This window comes from Pangasianodon hypophthalmus, chromosome 15 (genome assembly GCF_027358585.1).
Source record: "Pangasianodon hypophthalmus isolate fPanHyp1 chromosome 15, fPanHyp1.pri, whole genome shotgun sequence".
NCBI classification, from domain to species: Eukaryota; Metazoa; Chordata; class Actinopteri; order Siluriformes; family Pangasiidae; genus Pangasianodon; species Pangasianodon hypophthalmus.
Window position 1 is genome coordinate 5465945 of NC_069724.1, and position 21639 is coordinate 5487583.

A 21639-nucleotide genomic window follows, 5' to 3' on the forward strand; every position below is an offset into this window, starting at 1 on the left:
TAGTTCCAATGCCTATAAGTTTTGGGTTGTAGTAAACACTGTATAGGTTTTGGGTGCAGCTGAGCTAGTTACTACTGAGTATAAGTTTAGAGTAACAGTAAACTCAATCCAAGACTGTATAAGTTTTAGGTGGTGCTAGGCTAGTTCCAATGGCATATAAGTGTCAGGTAACAGTAAGCTAGAGCCAACACTTTACAAGTTTTAGGTAGCGCTAAGCTAGTTCCAACACTGTATAAGTTTAGGGTAGTGATAAGCTAGTTCCAATGGCATATAACAGGTAACAGTAAGCTAGATCCAAAACTTTACAAGTTTTAGGTAGCGGTAAGCTAGTTCCAACACTGTATAAGTGTTAGGTAGTGGTAAGCTAGTTCCAATGGCATATAACAGGTAACAGTAAGCTAGATCCAACACTTTACAAGTTTTAGGTGGTGCTAGGCTAGTTCCAATGGCATATAAGTGTCAGGTAATAGTAAGCTAGAGCCAGCACTTTACAAGTTTTAGGTGGTGCTAGGCTAGTTCCAATGGCATATAAGTGTCAGGTAACAGTAAGCTAGAGCCAACACTTTACAAGTTTTAGGTAGCGCTAAGCTAGTTCCAGTGGCATATAACAGGTAACAGTAAGCTAGATACAACACTTTACAAGTTTCAGGTAGTGGTAAGCTAGTTCCAACACTGTATAAGTGTTAGGTAGTGGTAAGCTAGTTCCAACACTATATAAGTTTAGGGTAGTGATAAGCTAGTTCCAATGGCATATAAATGTCAGGTAACAGTAAGCTAGATCCAACACTTTACAAGTTTTAGGTAGTGGTAAGCTAGTTCCAACACTGTATAAGTGTTAGGTAGTGGTAAGCTAGTTCCAATGGCATATAACAGGTAACAGTAAGCTAGATCCAACACTTTACAAGTTTTAGGTGGTGCTAGGCTAGTTCCAATGGCATATAAGTGTCAGGTAATAGTAAGCTAGTTCCAACACTTTACAAGTTTTAGGTAGTGGTAATCTAGTTCCAACACTGTATAAGTTTAGGGTAGTGATAAGCTAGTTCCAATGGCGTATAAGTGTTGGATAACAATAAGCTAGTTCCAACACTTTACAAGTTTTAGGTAGCGCTAGGCTAGTTCCAGTGGCATATAGATGTCGGGGAACAATAAGCTAGTTCCAACACTGTGTAAGTTTTAGGTAGTGCTAAGCTAGTTCTAACACCTCAGAAGCTTTGGGCTGCATTAAGCTATGCAGTGGGGTAAGCTAATTAACTCAGAAGCTGATGTAATTTTTTCAGCCTATGACGTATCACTAAGTATGTCTACAGTAAGTGTTAAAATGTAGCCAAATAGTTTCCTTGTCTAAATATAAATGACTAAAAATAGTTATTTCACAAATGTGGAGAGAGATTGACAGACAAACTGACAGAAAATAGCATTCTCATGTTTTCTCTGAGAAGCAAAAAACAGATCAATCTTTGAGCTGTCTCTTTGAGTTTGCTCTATTAGGTGAAGTTCACATTAGCGCTTCTGAAAAACTGTTTTGTTGATTGGAAAACCAAGAAATATGCTCAGAAAATCATCTGAATATTTTCTTAACGAAAAATAGGCTGACATGGAATAATACTGCAGTAAGTTTAAGGAAGGTGCACTTAAGCATGCCTAAGGAAATTTTATTGCTGTTGAAGTATCCATTTGCTTTTAAAATATCATGAAATAAAAGATACTGTTGACAGACTCGAGTTAAGTAGAAATATTCCCAAATTTATAGTACAGTAATGAAGTAGGCTACAACCAGTGTAATGTTTTTTAGTAGTGTGTAGTTTAGGACACAGTCTTTGCTTTGTGATTAATAAAGTGACAGCCTTCCTTCATAGGAAAAAAAAAAATGGCGTCAATACATCTCCTTGACACTAGGGGCGCTGAACGTTTAACATTCATTGTGGAGTAGATTTGACCCGGAAACAGTCACAAAGGTCAAACGCTGCATTGGCCAACGACTTGTAGACGATTATTTATGCTGGTGAAGCTACATTATTTTGGTACAAAAAATGATTCGTGCTTGTTATTTAAATGTGAAATACATGCATTAAGTGTAGCAAATGTTAGTTTTTATTCTTATTCCATTTAGTGAGAAAGCTTTTAAGTAGTTTAGTGGTTGATTAGCTTAGCTAGTTAGCTTTATCCTGTACGCAGATACAAACTAGCCAGATTTAAACTCGTCCTGTAGTTAGATATGGGCTCGTCTAAAAAACACAAAGAGAAGGATAAGGATAAGAATAAGGATAAGGATAAAGATCGGGATCCGGAGGAGCGCCATCGGGAACACAAAAAGCACCGACACAAGGATCGGGAGAGGGATAAAGAACGCGAGAAGGAGAAAGAGAAGGAGAAGAGGAAGAGATCCCGCTCCCGGGACAGGAGCAGTCGAGCTGCGGAGAAAGAGAGCAGGAGCAGAGGGGAGAAGAGCAGCGGAGAGCCGCGGGTGAAGAAAGAGAAAGTAGATCCCAGCTATGACGAGACTGAAGGTGAGTTTGCAGACATGCTACAAGTCTGCTGTTGCTGGGACTAATTGTCCTACCAGGTTCTACTGCGCATGCGCACTTCACTTGCGTGTCCACAAACTCCTGCTTCTTTCATGCAATCTAATGCAGGAAGCATTTTCGGATCATAAAATGGCTACCTGTAGTTTTCTGATGAGATCACAGTAATGAACTAGATCAATCAGCCAGAAATGCTTGTGGCTAGGGGTGTTAGGGTTTGAAATGTTCACAGTATGATAACCTGGTGTAGAAATATCACGGTTTCACGGTAATAATCGACCATTTAAAGCACACAAGCCAAAATGTGGGGAAAAAAATGTGCACATCCTTCTTAAGGCTTGTGTAACAAAAACCAAAAGGAAACAAATCCACAGATTATTGTTCTTACTGAGAAAGATATTTTTGAGGATTACTTTTCCATAAAATCTCTTACAAACCGTATTTGTGAAAATTCTGTAAATTCGGGGGGAAAAAACATTCATAACCTACTCGTGCTCCTACTCGTGTGTGTACATTTACACATGAGATGACTCACTAATGTAAACCTCGACTTGATTGACTTAATCATATCGTTTGCATGGATTGCTGAACTTTTATATATGGAATATACTGTCAAGTTTAAATAGCTTACTTTTATTACGTTTACAGCCTTTAGCAGATGCCCCCTTATCCAGAGCGACTTCTAGAAGAGTCTCTAAACACAAAAAACACATCTTCATGCTAGTTCACTAGGACAGGGGCTAAGAATACCTTCGAGAACATTTTGTGAAATCCAGTCGCTTTACATTACTGGCATTATTCTTATTTATATAAGAATATAAAAAAAGAAAGAAAGCGAGCCAACATGAACCCGTAAATTAAGACAAATAAAACTAATCATTCAATTATGAATGTAAACTAAATGCAAACGAGCTGTGTCAGGAACGCATTTGCACTTTAAGGGTGATTGATATATGCAAACGAGTTTGTAGGAAATACTGTTTTAAACATGTTTGCAACAGTAGTGGATTACACACAAGGGTTTTCAGTGCAGTGAGAAACGGAGGTTGTTGTAGTATCAAGCCTACTTGCGGTATTGTCTTACAACAACGTGTGCTAAAGTAGGACAAATTGTTAAAACACCGGCATTGCTCAGTATCTAACACTGCTGCTGCTCTGTTAATGAGATTAGTTTCTCTTTAACAAAAAATTTCTTCCATTTGGCTTTATTTGCAGATGCAGGACCGAAATCAGCATCTGGCGATGCTTCACTCAGCATCGAAGAGACCAAGTACGTCACTAAAATATCTTTTTGTACACAGATATTTCTTGTTAGCTACACAAATCTCATTCCTGTTGTATGTCTTTTTCAGTAAGCTGAGAGCTAAACTGGGTCTGAAGCCCCTTGAGCTGAATGAGGGCAAAAAAGGTGAGAATTGTGTAACTGAAACGACTTCACATTAACAAATCTTTGTTTTGAAAATGCATTTTGTTCACGCAACCTTTGTAATTCTTCAGAACTTGGCACAAAGGAGGAGCCTCTGCTGGCTGAAGCGATCAACCCTGTACAGATCAGACAGCAGAATGAGATTAGGGAGAAGCTGGCTGCTCTTAAAGAGAAACGTCTGCTCAATCAGAAACTTGGGTATGAATCTCAGCATACACAACTTAAATACAGGGCATGAAAGAGCTTCTTTGATTTATAGTTGAGTATTTAACTATCCCGTGATGTTCATCTCCCTTTTTCAGCAAAGTAAAGACGCTCGCAGATGACGATCCATGGCTTGACGACACTGCAGCCTGGGTGGAGAAGAGTCGCCAAATTGCGAAGGAGAAAGAGATGGCAGAGAAGAGAGTAAGGCAAAAGGACATGTCATTTATAAAGGGTTTGTTTTTGTGCTACAGTGTGGTGCCATAGCTCTTAATTTCTCTTTCTTAGGCCAAGCTCCTGGAAGAGATGGATGAAGAGTTTGGTGTCAGCAACTTGGTTGAACAAGAGTTTGCACAAAGCAAACAGGTTGGTAAACTCGCCATAAATCTCTGTTGTTAGCTATTAATAACAACCATTGTTTACCATTTTAATTAGTTAAACTGTGATGAGTTTTTTTTTTATTTTTTATTTTTTGTGCTTGGCGAACCCAGAGTGTTATAAGATGATGTTGTTTTCAGGAGGCTTACAGTTCGAAGGATCTTAAAGGTCTTACCGTACAGCACAAAATGGAATCCTTTAAAGAGGGCGAGACGGTCGTTTTGACTCTACAAGACAAAGGTTTTTTTTTTTTTTTTTTTTCTTAAATAAAGAAATATGCTGAAGCACACGGCCTGCTCACTGTATGCTCACGTTTCAGGTGTTCTGGAGGAGGAAGAGGACGTGCTGGTGAACGTGAACATAGTGGATCAAGAGAAAGCAGAGAAGAATGTGGAGCTTAAGAAGAAGAAGCCTGAATATAAACCTTATAATGAGGAGGAGAGCGTGGACGATATGGTCACGGTCAGGTCAATGTTTTGTTTCACAGATCATATTTCTATATATCAGGTTAAACCTTTTCTACATTGTCTATCACTTGGGCGTTTCAGGATATCAGGGTTTGCACTCGAAAAGTGATAAATACTGATTTCTAGAGTTATGATTTTAGTTTGAAATGGGGTTCATTTTGAATAAACAGTTGGAGAAAGCTAAATTCTTTTTATAAGTATAAAACCAAAAAGTGTTTCATAGCTTTACAGTTTTTATAGTGTATTGTACTCCCACTGAGCCAAATAAATTCTTTGAGAGCTGTGATCTTATGAGGTCGCCTCCTTAATTGTGTCAGATGCTGTCTAAGTATTAAATGCTTGCTAATATTACAACATACCTGGCTGACAAATTCAGCTTAAATTTGGAAGTGGAAAGATTTCCAAATGATTATCAAAATCACCCATACACTACAGATGTCATAGATAAAAACTGTGCATAGATAAAAATCTTAACACTTGTCCTATGTCCACCATCTCTTCAGTTCAAGCCAAAGTCTGTCCTGTCGAAGTACGACGAGGAGATAGAGGGCGAAAAGAAGAAGAGCTTCCGGCTGAGCGCTGGCGGCTACGCTGCAGGGGAGAGAGAGCGCGAGCTGCAGGCCATCAGAGAGACTCTGCGCAATCAGGCCCAGTCTCTGGACATGCCAGCTCTCGCTGTGGCCTCGGAGTACTACACCCCACAGGAGATGGTTAGTCAGCCTGTCCCTCACACAGATACTCGAAACCTCTATAAACGCTTTAATACTGTGATGATGTTAGGAGGAGACAAGTCACGAGCACCGCAGGGCAGTTTTATTTTTTATAAATGAATGTGTGCTGTGAAGTGTCCAGATCTTGAAATGATCATAGGCAGAGCAGGTAGGGTTGAATCATAGGTGGTATTTTTATATGCCGTCTTTTCATATCACAACAACATTCCTTGGCTATTTTTCCCAGAATGCATGGCAGTATGCATAATCTACAGAGAGACGAGTTTATGAAAATTGGCTTAAGCACTGTTCAAAATCACAGACTTTTATGGACGTCACATGAGATGCATTAGCATAATCACTGTAATGGTTGACACTAGGTGTGTTACTGGAGTTAAGCTACACATTGAGCATATAAGTGTTTGAAAGGATTGTATTAATAAAGTCAAGGTAGTTATATATTTTTTTAAATTTTCAGTTTCTGTTATGTGTGTAACTGGTTTAATACCAAACCACATATGGTTCTGTTTTCAGGTGGGTTTTAAGAAAACCAAACGGCGTGTAAAGAAAATCAGGAAGAAGGAGAAACCCCTCAAGGCTGATGACCTCCTCATAGACGACTCTCGCAACACAGATTTTGGCTCCAGGTTACACATCCTCCTCCTCCTCCTCCTCAATGAGCTCTTTTTGTGTCCGTCTGCATTGCAGTCTGTCTGACATGATTTCTGCTTGATCCTCTTCGACATCGTTGCTCAGGTCACGAGGCCGAGGCAGGAAGCAGGCCGAAGTCGACGAGGAGATGGAAGACTCTTGTGTGAATGCTGGCAGCAGTAAAACAGACACGCTGCAGCAGTCTGATGACATCCGGACAGCTGACATGGATATCAGCGACGATGGTGAGAAACATTATAAATCAGGACAGAAAATCAGCTTTTTTTGTGCGTGCTTTGTGTTCCAGTTAAACTTGGTGTACGTTTGACTCTCTCAGATGATTTTGTCCCACCGGAGGCTGAAGCCATCGAGGAGGATGAGGCTGAGCTGGAGCTACAGAAACAACTAGAGAAACAGAGGAAGCTTAAACAGAAGCAGCTGCTGAAAGACTCAGGGGAAAAGGTCAACATGTGCCTTTCATTCACCATAAACTGTATGAAATCTGGATTTTATGATTAAATGCTTATGGGGAAATTCATTTGATTGCACACGCTAGTTAAAATGAAGCGTTCATTTAAGAGCCAGAGGGAGTTAAAAAATCTCTTTGGAGTTATTATGGAACAAGTGCAGACCATGTAGGTTTCATATTCCTAGAAATAGGTGTGTTTTTTCTGCATTTGCAGTCATGTCAAGCGATTAATTTATTCTATATAAAAACCATTTTATGGTCTACAAAATAGTTTCGGTTGACTGTTTTTGCTTCACCTAATTAGTTTGAGTTTTTTTTCTTTTGAACACAAACAGAGGCTCCTTAATTTTACTAATATGTCCCCTTTTTGTAAATCAATCCCAGGTGGTGGAACACCTGCAAGTGCTGGGGAGACCTGGAGAAGATGGCGCTGATGACCCAGACAAGAAAAACAACATCGTCTTTAATGCCACGTCCGAGTTCTGCCGCACCCTGGGAGACATTCCAACCTACGGCCTGTCAGGAAACCGAGAGGACCAGGAGGACATCATGGTAAATACAAGACATGCATTGTTGCTAAGCCAGTGTTAACTGCATTGTTCTTGGATCTGGTTTGAAATGAAAAGTGATTTGTGACTGACTGAGCAGAGGTGGTGACTCGAATGCCAAGGCCAAATTTTGTGCTCGCTCTTGGAAACGTCTCCGTGTTTTCACTCTATGACTGTTGGGTGTTATAGTATTTTTTTAATTCTACAATGACAGTCAAAAAGCAGAAGCCTTTTAGAGTTGGCAAAAGTTGCTGCATTTTACTGGAAGTACGAGCTAAGAAGAATTTTGTCAAATGATTAGTACAGATGTTCAGTCTCACTAAGACATGAACTAACAAGTTTAAAAAAAACATCAGATTTGATTTCAGGTTGTCTACGTTACACTATGCAATACATGCACAAGCTTGTATCAGGTGTACTCTAATTTGTAAAGCAATGCAATAAAACGTTTAAATGATTACATTATATGTCTTGCCATAACAGTAACAGTGGGTACTGATGCAGAAAGACACATTACATCCACTAATTTTACAATGTGTAGAGGAAGGAACTGTTTATAGCTCTTCAGTAAGTAGCTTTGCATTACACTGTATAAAATCATGTCTTCAGCTATTTAGGTTTCTAATACATGTATATATGGGATAAACTACTCAAATTGTCTTAAAGCACAGTATTATATCAGAAATGAACACCTGCAGCTTCAAATTTCTGGGACATTGCAGCATTCAGAGAAACTTGTTCATGTGAACTGAAATAGCCTCAATTCTCATTGGGATACATCGTATCTTTGCTGATTTATCTGAATAGCTTTTGTATGGTGGGATTTGTGCAGGACTTTGAGCAGGAGGAAGAGCGAGATGGAGCTGGAGGCTCTGATTCAGACATGGACGATAACGTGGGCTGGAGCACGGTCAATCTGGACGAGGAGCAGAAGCAGCCGGATGTGAGTCTTTACTACATACTGGCAATGTTTTATTTCAAAATATCCTAAATCTAACCTACGTTTGTTGCTGTTGTGAGTTTTCTGAATTACAGAGACATTATATATTCTTGTCTTTAGTTATAACGTTTTAATTTTTTGTTTAGTTTGCCACTGCTTCAACCACCATTTTGGATGAAGAGCCCATCGTTAACTCTGGCCTCGCGGCTGCTTTGCTGCTCTGCAAGAACAAAGGTAAACGCTGAACCTGACTACATTCTGTATAGGTTAAATCTAATCATCTTTATTTTAATAGGCTTCATTAACTCTGTTTTTCACAGGGCTGTTGGATACTCAGGTGCAGAAGGTGGCTCGAGTGCGCGCTCCTAAAGGAGCTTTGCCAAATGACAACTACTGCATTGAAGATAAAATGTGAGCAAAAGTTGTTTTCTGATTCTGAATTTTGTTCCCTCGTGACTTAATATTTAATATACTTCCATGTATTTTTTGATGTATCGTCTTTTTTTATTCGCTGTGTCTGTGTCTTCTGTTCAGGGCCATTGATGACAAATACAGCAGGAGAGAGGAATACAGAGGCTTCACGCAGGACTTCAAAGAGAAAGAAGGCTATAAGCCAGATGTTAAGATTGAATACGTGGACGAGTCTGGGCGCAAACTTACCCCTAAAGAGGTCTGTGCATGCAGTTATTGCGCAACTGCAAGAACAAATGGCTCACTTATTACCCATAATGTGCTTATTGTTCTTTCTGCATGTAGGCTTTCAGACAGCTATCCCATCGTTTCCATGGCAAAGGGTCTGGAAAGATGAAGACTGAGAAAAGAATGAAAAAACTGGAGGAGGAGGCGGTACGTTCTTTCAGCCACCTACCAAGCAGTTTGGACTTAAATCTGTTATGTTTAGTATCATAACTGGATCTTGCCAGAAGAAGAAGTGGACTCAGGGTTGCTGCATGCGTTTGTTATTCATGCTGTGATTACACTGGCTAAATTCTGGGTCTCATTTTACAGTTGCTGAAGAAGATGAGCAGCAGTGACACTCCTCTAGGTACTGTGGCCCTGCTGCAGGAGAAACAGAAGTCCCAGAAAACTCCCTACATTGTCCTCAGTGGTAGTGGGAAGAGCATGAATGCGTAAGTAATTTCAGTGTGTTGGGTTTGTACAGTTACCAGTTTATTAGGTACACCTGTCCTATACATACCTACCTACATACATACATACATACATACATACATACATTAATTGCCCAAAGTCAGGCACACGTAGTCTGCTACTATGCAACCTATGAACCCCTCTCTGCTCCATCCACTGGAAAGGGACCACCATAGGACTACCACTGACCACATACTAATATTATAATGTGTGATGGACACTGAGATGGTAGTGACAGTTTGTTACAGCTGTTTTCATCTGGCAGATGACAGTTCAAGTGCAGACCTGGCAAAGTATTTCAGCAGACTGAACCAAGTACTTTGAAAAAATACTGTAGCAGAGCCGATAAAAGTATGGAAAAACTGTCTGTACTTCAGTGACTCCAGTTTTCACAGATTGTGTAACAGATCCTCATGTGCAGCTTATCCAATCACATGCCTTCTTATAAATTATTTAGCTGCAGGAAGTGGATCTGATGAGAGACAAGCTGCATATCTAGAGATATTAGGTCAGAAAGGGAAGAGTTTTCACAGACTTTCATAGATTTTCATTTTATTTACTCTCTCTGGTCTGAGTACCAAACTGACAGTATGGACTGTTGAAAAAACAAGGTTTAAATATGATTGGAGAGACAAGCATGCATTTTCTTCCCTCCTTGCATTAAATTAAAAATATATTTGTCTATTGGTAAAGTGAAGCAACATAAAGCAAAGCATAATCACTTTAAGTTGTCTTACTTTTTAATTCTTACTGTAAGTATCTGTTTCTGCCATTCAGCCATGTTAGTTATTTATCTGGACACAAGGAATATTGTGTAGCTGGACGTTCAGAAATTTTAGCTCATTACCCCTGACTTGGTGTGTGTGGTGCTGATGCAAGTTTTTCAACTTGTGTCTGTTTTCGGTGAACACTTGGTAGTGCACTTTTTTTCTATGCACAATTTGCACAATTCCTCTAGCTTTTCATCAGGTCAGCATTACTGTTGGCTGACACTGTTCTCAATCCAGCAGAGACATTTTATATATATATATTTTTTAAAACCCCAGTGAAGATGCTGAATCTGGTAGTCGTATCAGTGCCCCACTACTATGCCACTACTGTGTTAGTGTGATTGAGTGCCTGTGAGGAAGGACCGCTACTGACCAGATGATATTTGGGTGGAAGACCAATGGTGGTCCCTTGGCATTGATGGATGGGGAAGAGTTGAGCTGACAAACTGCATAGCAACAGATGTTCAGAAATTATATACCGACACACTTACGTTATGGGTGTATCTGATAAAGTAGCCAAAAAGTAGCTACAAGTAATTAATACTCCAAGTTATGTTATATGAGTGTATAGGTTCTTCATTATATTGTCATTTCTTTTAATTGCTACAGATATAATACTAAATATACACTTTTTTTTTTATATTTTTATTATTTTATCACAGTTTTACATTCTTCTTTTTACAGGAATACCATTACCAAGTAGAAACATCCGTGATCAACATTCTCCTGTACAGTGGATCATCTGAAAAATTTTTCCCTTCAGCAAATATCAAATAGTCACACAGTGTTGTGTGTGTATGTGTGTGTGTGTATATATACAGACATTGTTTAAATCTCATTGTCTCAATCTTTTTTTCCATTAAAAGCTGTTGCTTTAAACTCGACTTCATGGACTGTTATTGTGCTTGTTTTGCCCTTTTATAAAGCCTACATGACTTGGATGAAGTGTGAAGAGTGGGACTTTTTAAAAATGTGACCATAAATGAAAGTTGTTTGAATCAAATGTCATAATGTCTACTGAAAAATAAACTGAAAAAAATTGCATATGATGCGTCTGATGTAAGCATGCTTGTATCCAGCATGTGTATGCCTGTATAGTGTACATATACTCTTACAAAAATGGTTCTTAGCCTTCTAAAGGGATTCTACTTGAAACTCTCCCTGAGAAGGGAAACACTGCTGTAGGTAATCCCAGCTTGCAGGTGTACTACACTTTAGCATATAGTATGAATAAATATCTGCTATTGCCATATACTCTATATCTAGCCATTAAGACTATCATTAGTTTCAAATGCCATAATTTGTTTGACACTAATTACTTTTCATGTTCACATTTAAGGAATACTTAAGCCAGATTCAGAAATATTATTCTTGAAGGACTCCAACTGCTTTGGGATGGATACTTTCCCTTGAGCGATACACCACTACAGCTAGCTAGCAGCACTAATGCATTTATTAGTGTATTCCTGATTTTATTTGCATGGCATATTTATATAATGCATGTTGGGTGTTATATTCTGACAAAGCAGATGGATAAAAGCACAACACCAGTGCAAAACTGTGAATTCTGAGGAATACACTAATATTGGAAAATACACTAATATATCGAATACTACACAATATGACAACATTAAACACAACCATTAAACACTAATTGTATTACCTAATGCTAATATATATACCAAACATTTCACAAGACTGGTTAAACAAAATAAGACAAAAATAGGAATGATTCCACAAATGCAGTGCAATATAGCCCTTGAACTTGTTAAAAAATATTCAAAATTTTTTTTTTTAATTTTTGAACATTGAACTTGAAATTAACAGATTTGAGGGTATTTTAGCATAGAATTAGCAAATATAAAAAAATGTGATTAGCTAGCATCTGTGCTAATGGCAGAAGAACATTAAGGATATTCTAATGATTTGTTAAAATGATTTTTTTTTAATTATGTACTTTCAATCTGTAATTTGCATAACAGGGTTTGTACTTTCAAAGGACCTCATCGGTCAATATCACAAGATCACTGAAAATAATGAAAAAAGAATGAAACAGCTTACATTTCTTCTTCCCATGATCTTCAGGAAATTTGGTTGATGCAAATTCCTGTTGAAAATTTGACTTGTGGAATATTACAAATATTTCATGGAGTTGAATGTGTTCAGGTAACAGGGTTGTGGGTTGTGGACACAAATATGTACATGTTTCATAACCTATAATGGCTGACTCATGGAGCATGAGATGATAAATGGATTCACACATTAATGCATAATAATATGATTTTTCGAAGAACTTTACAGATTACATTTCAATATATAATATATAACGGTTAAGTTATATGTCTGAATTCTCTTTTACCTTTAAATACATATTTGTAAATGGAATATCAGCGGGACACAAATGTCACCCCAATTGTGGAATCACCCGTAATGTAACTGTACTGTGGAAGTGTAATGCATCTGGCTCTAAGCACATTTTAGACATTTATACAGGCTCCTGCATCACCTTCATTAGTACCAGCACCCCCATGAAGCAACCTGATCCAGGACATTGGTGAGTTCAGTCCCTTGAAGCAAGTGTGAAGTGGGTCCCAGGGGTGCATTCACTTCACATTCCCACCTGCTCAGTACAGGCAAGTTAACTAGCATTGAGGGCATTTTTTCCTCTGTGTTTTGGTTGCTATGTTGCGTTGAAGATCCCAGAGGACACCACGAGAGCTCGGCATATTTGTAGGCCAAATGCACTGGCTCTGCGTAACTCTGGCTGCAAGTCCAGACTGTTCTTCCATCTGACAGAATGAAGGAGATCATATGATGGAAAGTTTACATTTTGGAAATTAATGACTACATATGGTAGTAATACTATACTGTACTGTACTGTATGTCTAAGTTTTATGTTTGCCTTACCAAAATTTTCTGAGGAAGATTTAGTGAGATGTTGAGAGACGTCTGTCCAATGATCGCTCTTTTTTTCAGGAATGGAGATTTGATTCTTAAACCGCTCCTAATTCAGTAAAATATTCCATTAGCAATTAATTATCCAGTCAGTTTACATTAAAAATCATAATCATGGTTATATTACCTGTTGTTTTTTGTTCATTGCGTGTGTGCTCTCATGCCATTGGCTTGATGAACTGAGCATACGGTTCTCGTTTATATTTAGCCTGCATCAAGAGAAAATTGGAAAGGAATGATGGAAAAGAGAAGGATAAATCCTACACATTGCAAGCAGCTTCTAACAAAAACAAACCTGTGGAAACAGATTGCTTCTGAATCTGTGGGCAGCTTTTGGTCCAGAGTTAACCATGTCTCACTAAGAGAGGGCGGGTGTCTGTTTAATACTGAATCACTTGCCACTCCATCTAAAATAGGAGTTAAATGGAAGTCCTCTTCATGGGTGGGAATGTATGGGGCTAGACTATCCAAATCCAGGTCACGCATGTCCTAAAAGAAAAAAGTGAGCACATTGTTTTCGCACAAATGTCACAGTGTAAGGACATCTGTATTTGATAAATTGTTTAAATGATTAAATTGTTTAAATGGTTAATTTTGAATTTTGAAAGTCAATATCAATATCAAAAGCTGACATAACTACTGCTAGAAAATCAGACCATACTGAATGACAATGAAGACACTACCATCTTTTATCACAGTGAGGTGTATGTGTAATGCTAGCTTGTTGCTAGCAAGTTGAAAGAACAGCGCAGCTAATATGCAGAATATTATAGCCAAAGACATGCTGCTGTTATGTTTTGTCCAACCTAAATGATATTAATTTTAACCAAATAAAGTTGAATGAACAGTGTTGCATTTTCTTCCATCTGATAATTAGCAAAAATGGTTTCAGTCCATTTTGGCACAGATTTGAATTTTAAAAGCCGATGAATTCTTAATAATGAAATTTAAACACCACTGAGTTCATAGCACTGAAATATCTTACTTAAAAAAACACACATCTGATTGTATTTGTTTCAACTGTATTTGTATTTGTTTCACAAATTGACTTTCAGTAATCAGTTTTCAGATTCATTCATTCATTCATTCATTCATTCATGTCAAATTCAGTTTAAAAAAAAAAAAACAAGTAAAGCATCCAGGCTACCTAGGGATATGCAAAGCCAATTGGGATGTCAGTTCATTCCAGGCTTGATTATTAAGAATTCAATGGCATTTAAAATTTATAGCTTCCATTCAGCTGCTGCACTCCCTTTGTTCTTTGTGATTTCTAAAGCCCATAATGTTATTGTTGTACACATACTCACGTTGGAAAGTGAGCCACACAAAGCAGTCTTGTGCAAAATCTCAGTACAGCTGTTGGTTGGTTCGTCTGGAACAAACAATGATTTAACAATGAGCCTTTTTTAATCCTGAAGCTGATTAATGGGATCTGATCATGTCTGATGGTTTACCTCTCTCACAGGGAGAGGCCACAAGGCTGCTGTTCTTGTCAGTGGTTTTAGATGTTGCCTGATTGGTCTCTTTACGTGTCATCGAAGTGTACGGTGCATGGAAGGCATTCAGCAGGCACTGTGTCTGTTCCAGTGAAAACACCACATCTGGAAGCTCCACTCCACTGAAGTTAAAGACAGACAGAGGGAGATTAGTGGCTGTGATAGCCTATACAATGGCTAAATAGTAATCCTTTTGTGGATGCAATATGTGTGGTGGTTTGGGAACACCCACTGGATGTCGTTATGGCTGAAATTGCAATGATGTCCAATTTTCTCCCTTTTTACTTTTGGATTTCAGATTTCAAAATGCTAGAGGTTTACTTGTGATTGAGAAACGTGCAAAAGAGAAACATATTTTAAACATATAGTTTTCAGAACGTAGTCGAAAAGAGTAGTCAAAAATTCATCATGTGAAGGGTTTTCCCAGGCTGCCACACATATAGCTACAAATACACATTCAAATTCAAACCTTAGAATATAGTTGATGCACACGATTCTCTCTGGCTTCCCTGTGTGAACGTTGTACACAACTGTGGCGTCCGTCTCTACCCAAACGTAGCCACCGTGCTTCTGTAGGAGCCGATACTTCCCAGTGTACACCTGGCCCTTTGAGAATACTGTCCAAGACATTTAAACACCTTTAACACTTTAACCACTTTTTAAGCACCTACAAATTATGTATCAGAAATGTATATTAAAATGCTGGAAATATAGGAAAGATAGCATCAGACACAATCCAAAAGCATGTTAGCAAATGTTGGCAAATCTTGAATAATATAGAGAAATCTGATCTTTATTATAATGGGATTATTATAAAACATGTCTAAGAATATTAAACCTATTTCTATAAATTTTGTAATTTGAAAATTAAAAATAAATTGTCTTATTCTATTGGCAGACAGTTTGGCACATCTCAAGTATTTCTAGAAAGTAGTAAACTTATCTGCCAAAACACCTTTCAAGCTTAATGTTAGTAAAATGTCTAGAACATAGGCTCAATAATCTTATATGTGAATATTTGATTTATAGCAATCAGAAATCTTCAAGATAATTCCATTTGCTAAGATTTTTTTTTTGCTGTGTATATTCATCATTACTTACAACAGAGGTGTGCCTTGAAGATATGCTGGCAATCAGAAGGATGATAGTACTGGTACACAGACTGACCGTACAGCTCAATGTCACTAAAGCCAGTCAGTTCCAAGACCCTATACATGAGAATCCAAAGAAGCACCATGAAAGAAGTGCAACTTGAAGAACTGAGTGTAAAGAATAATGAACTTGACCACTTTAAGTACCCAGAGTGGCAGTAGGTGAACTTCATGTCTGGCTCATGGATGCTCAGGAATGTTTTGAAATTCAGATGAGCCTCCATCTCAATGACTTCTTGCACAGGTAATGATCTGCACAGGAGAAGCAGATAGCTGGATCCTGGAATAGATGACGACCTTTTGTTTCCAGTGCAGTGAATCACCTGTGGGCACAAAGGCAGGTCAGATATTAAAAAGCAAGTAGTGAGGGGTGGAATTTCTTCATTCTGCTGTCAGGAAAAATACCAGTATTTACCTTTTGGATCTAATAGGCAGGGAAAGAGGGTTACCTGCCAGGGAGTCAGCATGTTTTTGACTGCACCTTTGATTCGGAAGAAAACCTCACACTTCTGCTGGTCTTCGCTCCCTCAAGTTGAAGAACAATTGTATTTGGGTTACCAACGTGAAGTCCAATTTAATTTGCCATTTTTATCATTGTATAATAGATGGGAAAAAGAAAGACTTAATAGCATGCCTACCTATTATGCTTGTAAGAATCTCTTTGATCTCCTTGTGATCGGATGGATGAATAAAATCAAACAAACTCCGGCCAATCAAATCCATCTGAAATGCAGAAATAAACCATCTCTAAAATAATGTGATAAAGAACATGTCACAAGATTGAATCTGACATCAGTTGATCTCAAAATTTCGATATATCACATCACAAACATTGTTAATAGCTCACTGAGTTGCCATTTTCTTAGGTACACCTACCATCTAAACTCACTTTATAACTGTATAGTTACTGACTGTAGCCCATTTGCTGCAGTACACAACTCCTCAGTGGCCTCCTACCCCATTAATCTGTGTAAAGGGACCACCACAAGACCACATCTGATAAGATATTTTTGGGTGGTGGACCATCCTTAACACAGCAGTGACACTGACATGGTAATGGGTGCGACGTTGGTAAGAGTTTATCGGGTGCTACAGCTTTGTTGTTTTTCTTCCTGTTGGAAAATCTAACTTTGTCTCACCAAGTTCCAGCTGCCAAAACACAGGTCAAGCTGGTCAAACTGGTAGACCATCTTAGCCAACTGAAAGGTTATTTTCCAGCTTCCGTATTACTTGACTAAACTGATCAATAAATATTTGAGATTTCTAATTGCCTTACTGTTTTTTTATTTTTATTTTTTTTTTTAAAACAATTTGTCTGCAATGGGTCATTAACAGCAGTAATTCAGAAACTGTTTCTACCAGCAAGCAAAGATGGTCTATGAGCTTGGCCTGTGTTTTAGCAACTGGTGGCTGGTCAGACTTAGCTGGATTTTTTAGCAAGATTTTTGAGGAACTCAGTGTCACTGTATGTTTAAGGATTGTTTTCTAACCAAAAATATCTAGCCAATAGCAGTCTCAGACATCAACCACTAAAGAAGGGTTGGAGGATGACTAACAGGGAAAAGATGAGCTACAGTCTCTAAGGGGACTGACCGGCAGAATAGGTGGCCAGCGAGTGTACATAGTGTTTACAACCCACAGCATATCCAGGGTGTCCGAAAAGTCAGGAACCAATGGGAATATTTTGAACAAATATGTTGATCTAAAAATGTGGAGCAAACTCCTCAAAAACATGATACAACGTCTGGGAAAATGCATAAAGGTGAACATGTAGGGCATATGTTGTAAATAATAAATACAAAATTAAGTATAACTAACTGGGAATGAGGTGGTTGTGATTAGAGGTCCAGGGGAACAGTTCATTGCAGGCTGAGGATTTTGTGGGTGAAAATGCCTTTTTGATGAGGGAGGTCAGAGAATAGCCAGTCTGGTTTGAGCTGACAGAAAGACTATGGTAAATTAAATAACCATTCTTTACAAGCGTGATGAGCTCAGAACACCTCAAACCTTGAGGTAGATGGGCTAAATCCACAGAAGACCACAGTGGGTTCCACTCCTGTCAGCCAGGAAGATGAATCTGAGGCTACAGTGGGCACAGGCTCACTGAAACTGGGCAGTTGAAGATTGGAAAAAGACCAGGCAAGGTTTTTCAACTCTTCAACTGTCCATTTTTGGTGAGCCTGTGCCCACTGTTGCCTCAGATTCCTGGTAAAGGCATGGTCAAAGTCACTGTGATCAAATTTTTTACCTCATTCTGATATTTGATGTGAACATGAAGCTGAAGCTTTTGACCTGTATCTGTATGATTTTATGCATTGCACTACTGCCACATGATTGGCTGATTGGATAATTGCATGAAAGTGCAGGTAAACAGGTGTTCCAATAAAGTTGCTGGTGAGTGTATGGTAGGTATACCTGATTTTAAAAAAAATGGCAGACATCTCCATGTATAATGACATTGTGATATATTGCATCCAAGCTTATTTTACCTGTTTGATTCCTATATGAGAGATGACATCCTTTGTGATGAAGATAATCTTGCCACACAAGGACATTAAGAGCAGGAATCCTTCAAGTGTATCTAGTAACCACTTCTTGATTGATTCTGGTAACTCCCCTGCAAAACACTTGGGATTGTGAAGTTCTGACTTCTTCAAAGTTGTTATTTGGCCAAACAGCAGCTTTTCTACACTTACCCTGACTTGCTGAGACAGGATGCATCATAGCTTCTACTGCAGTGGAGTCAGGAATGCCCAGTAGAGCTCTGAGGTGCAAGTAGGAGATTGTAACTCTGATGACAGAAGCTTTATCCAGCTGATCTGCCTCATATGGGGCCAGGGGCAGCAGGGCCGCTAACTCTCTAAACAGCTGGCTTTCTTTCTCCCGTCTGCTCTGAGCTGCCACACGGGATCGGGCCTTCCTACACTCTAAGCACATTCTGAAAAAAGAAAGTCCTAAAAGCTCAAGCCAAGTGTGACAAAAACATGAACACATTTTTTAAAAATTATTGTTCCAATTTTCTCCCCAATTTGGTCACCTGTCAGTGCTCACTCACCAGCTACCAACCAACATTGGAGCGTGAAGGCTAACACGTGCTTACTTTGAGACATGACAAGCCAGCCAACTGCATCTTTTTGAAGTCACAGGGTAGTGTAACACACTCTGAGTATGTGCTATCTGCCCTCTTCCACATACTTGAGCTCACAGATGCCTGCTATTGGCTAGTTTTACTGTGATTGCCAGGGGATAGCAATGCAATCTCTCCTACACAGAGAGCATGGCCAATTTTGCTCCCTTGGCTCCCAGCCATGTATGGCTGTGGCATCGTGTCTGGATTCAGAGACGCAGTAATATTTTGGCTACTAATTGGAGTTCTAGATCTTTCTTATTCCTTAAATGTCCAACTACACGAAACATTAGGCCATAGTTGACATTATTTGTAGGCTATTTGTCTTTGAGTTATTGATTAAACCCATTCAGTTCAAGTGACCAGTCAACTGGCTAATAACTACAAAAACTCAGTAATAAATATAAAATCACGGACCTCCTGGTTATTCTTCATGGACCTCAGGAGTCCCTTGGACCCCAATTTGAGAACCACTGCTATATGACATTAACAAATATACTACAGTCATCCATAGTGGATACACATGCTGCATACCAATTATGTGAATGTACAATTCTGTAAATTCTCTAAACGTCTCTATCACAGTTTCAATATGCTTCAATATGAAGTTACTAGGAACCACTGGAGAATTTTTAGTTGAGAATCAGGGGCACTCATTAACCATGTTAATGAGAGGAGAGAAGAAGTTACTACAAGGCTCATTTTGCGTGCGAGTGCTTGCTTTGGGACGTCAGAGCTGCGTCACTTTGTCTTATCACTTCCCACACTGGGGACCTGCATTCCCTGATTACAGCATTAAACCTCATACAAAGCGTAGCTTCACTAAGGCGGGTTTGTCTACTGTGTCATTCTGAAACAATATCATAAATATCATATGCAAGATGTCCATATTTAATAGTATTCCAATAGCCATACTTACATTCATATAACCTGAAGCATTCCATGTTTGAATGTATTAATTTGAGTATAGAAAAACTGGACATGATATTTCTGTATTATAAAAAAAATAATATACAAATTCATAATAGCCAACTTAGGGATGATAAAGAAAACTTGGAGTGCAAGTGGATGGTCCACCACCCAAATAATCTGATTTCATAAAATATAATCAGTGCTGGAATGTGCTTCAGTAATTATACTTTGTAAGTTTATACTTTATACTTTATACTTTGTTAAGTTTAATTTCAGGAGATTTATACCTGAGTATAATTTTTTTTTTAAATATTTGTATTCTTACTCATTTCCATGAAAATACCCACACATGAAAATGCACATTCTTTTTTAAGCTTTTATATAAAATAACATTTTATTAAGACACTTACAAGTACTTATTAAAAATATCAAAGATTGTGATCTAACTGTCTTTTCTTTGTACTGCTATCCAGTCAATCTCATTTCTGTGCATTCAACTTAATTAATTAACTATATTAAAAACAAATATATACCCTTTTGTATGGCTACCACAACCATCATCTTTGCACAAGGACAGCTTATTAATCTCAGTTGCTCTTCTTAAATGAAACAAACAAACAAACAAACAAAAAAAGAACTAGAAATGGGTGTGAATTCAAACAATTCAACTTAATTATTATTATTTGCACCCCTCAATATGCACTGTTAATGACCAAATTCTTTTAACATTTCATGGCCCACGGTTCTGAATATTTTACCACATTACAAAAGGTTTATTTTTGCAAACAAGTCATAAGTCCTTACCTCACCCTCTTCTGCTTACTGATTTCTGTGCCTGACTTTCCTTGCTATTGGTCAGAAAAATCCCTCAGAACTGCTTCAAGTTGCACTGTTACATTATGGCTTCTGACTAAGTCTTGAAACGCGGAGAGTAAGAATATGAAGGCTTTCAGCTGGCTGGCCAGTAATGTGGTTAACCAAAGATATGTTTATGTTCACACCCATTTCTGATGAGGGGTCCTAGAGCTCCCCACCTACAGACTGTTGTACTGAGGCATGTAAATAAATAAATAAATAAATAAATAGGAACTGGAACTACACATATATAGTATGGCTCCTACTTTGAACACCCAGCATTCAGCCCAAAGTAGCTGAGTTGAATCTGGTGTGTTAAATCATGTAGAAGTCTAAACTCACCTATAATTCTACAGTGCTGTGGCTCTCCAGGAATGGAGTCTGACACCCCAGGCGCATCTTTAGTAACTGCTTTATCAAGACAACCAAAGCGAAATAGCCACAAATGATGTTCACTGGATTCTGAACACTGCTTCGCAAGTGGAAAATTCATACAAGGTTGCATAGCATACTAGAAGCTAGGTAGATGGGCATACCATTCAGGTTTTATGATGAGGGTGGCCATGTTTTTCAACCAGTCAAGTAAAGACGAACAGATTGCAGAATAAAATTTCAACACAAAATTGACAAAAGTTTATAAAGAAGTGTTTATTTGAATGTTATAACCATGGCCATAACTAGCTGTGAGGACACTGTGGTCCAGACAGTGATCGTTTCTAATTTTTTTTAACCTCCCACATAGCATGTCCAGTCGTCATAAGGAAACAGTGTTGTACTGATAATGTAGTGAAAGAATGTAGTCTACTATGTGGAAAAACATACCTGGTACATACTGGTACATTCCATGACCCAGTCAACAGTGTGATATGTTCTCATGACCTCAGAGCAGCTGAGCTTATGTCTAGCTTT

The 21639-nt window shown here is 38.4% G+C and overlaps 2 protein-coding genes across 2 annotated transcripts; one reads left to right on the top strand and one right to left on the bottom strand.

Annotated features, from left to right (window-relative positions):
• The first annotated feature begins 1931 nt into the window (after positions 1-1931).
• Positions 1932-11118, top strand: sart1 (spliceosome associated factor 1, recruiter of U4/U6.U5 tri-snRNP). The gene is made up of 20 exons (XM_026938649.3): positions 1932-2507; positions 3738-3792; positions 3875-3930; positions 4020-4146; positions 4251-4356; positions 4441-4518; positions 4671-4770; positions 4850-4992; positions 5501-5707; positions 6242-6354; positions 6464-6603; positions 6696-6820; positions 7212-7379; positions 8208-8318; positions 8462-8549; positions 8636-8726; positions 8850-8985; positions 9072-9161; positions 9324-9445; positions 10919-11118. Exons 1-20 carry the CDS (start codon positions 2216-2218, stop codon positions 10935-10937), a joined length of 2367 nt encoding a protein of 788 aa, XP_026794450.1. The 5' UTR covers positions 1932-2215; the 3' UTR covers positions 10938-11118.
• A 137-nt stretch (positions 11119-11255) lies between these two features.
• hif1al2 (hypoxia inducible factor 1 subunit alpha, like 2) lies at positions 11256-20829 on the bottom strand. Its single transcript, XM_026938651.3, has 14 exons — positions 20680-20829; positions 18533-18774; positions 18326-18453; positions 16475-16559; positions 16286-16362; positions 15984-16159; positions 15787-15893; positions 15155-15302; positions 14644-14807; positions 14497-14561; positions 13485-13678; positions 13317-13398; positions 13142-13238; positions 11256-13023 (listed from the first exon to the last, which is right to left on the bottom strand). Exons 2-14 carry the CDS (start codon positions 18771-18773, stop codon positions 12746-12748), a joined length of 1842 nt encoding a protein of 613 aa, XP_026794452.3. The 5' UTR covers position 18774; positions 20680-20829; the 3' UTR covers positions 11256-12745.
• Positions 20830-21639: the final 810 nt, after the last annotated feature.

Coding starts and splice junctions, on each gene's coding strand:
- sart1 (XM_026938649.3), top strand. CDS start 2,216: ATGGGCTCGTCTAAAAAACACAAAGAGAAGGATAAGGATAAGAATAAG. Junction 3,793..3,874: donor CTCAGCATCGAAGAGACCAA/GTACGTCACTAA, acceptor TGTCTTTTTCAG/TAAGCTGAGAGCTAAACTGG. Junction 6,355..6,463: donor AACACAGATTTTGGCTCCAG/GTTACACATCCT, acceptor ATCGTTGCTCAG/GTCACGAGGCCGAGGCAGGA.
- hif1al2 (XM_026938651.3), bottom strand. CDS start 18,773: ATGTGCTTAGAGTGTAGGAAGGCCCGATCCCGTGTGGCAGCTCAGAGC. Junction 16,160..16,285: donor ACATGCTGACTCCCTGGCAG/GTAACCCTCTTT, acceptor TTGTGCCCACAG/GTGATTCACTGCACTGGAAA. Junction 13,239..13,316: donor CAATGAACAAAAAACAACAG/GTAATATAACCA, acceptor TTACTGAATTAG/GAGCGGTTTAAGAATCAAAT.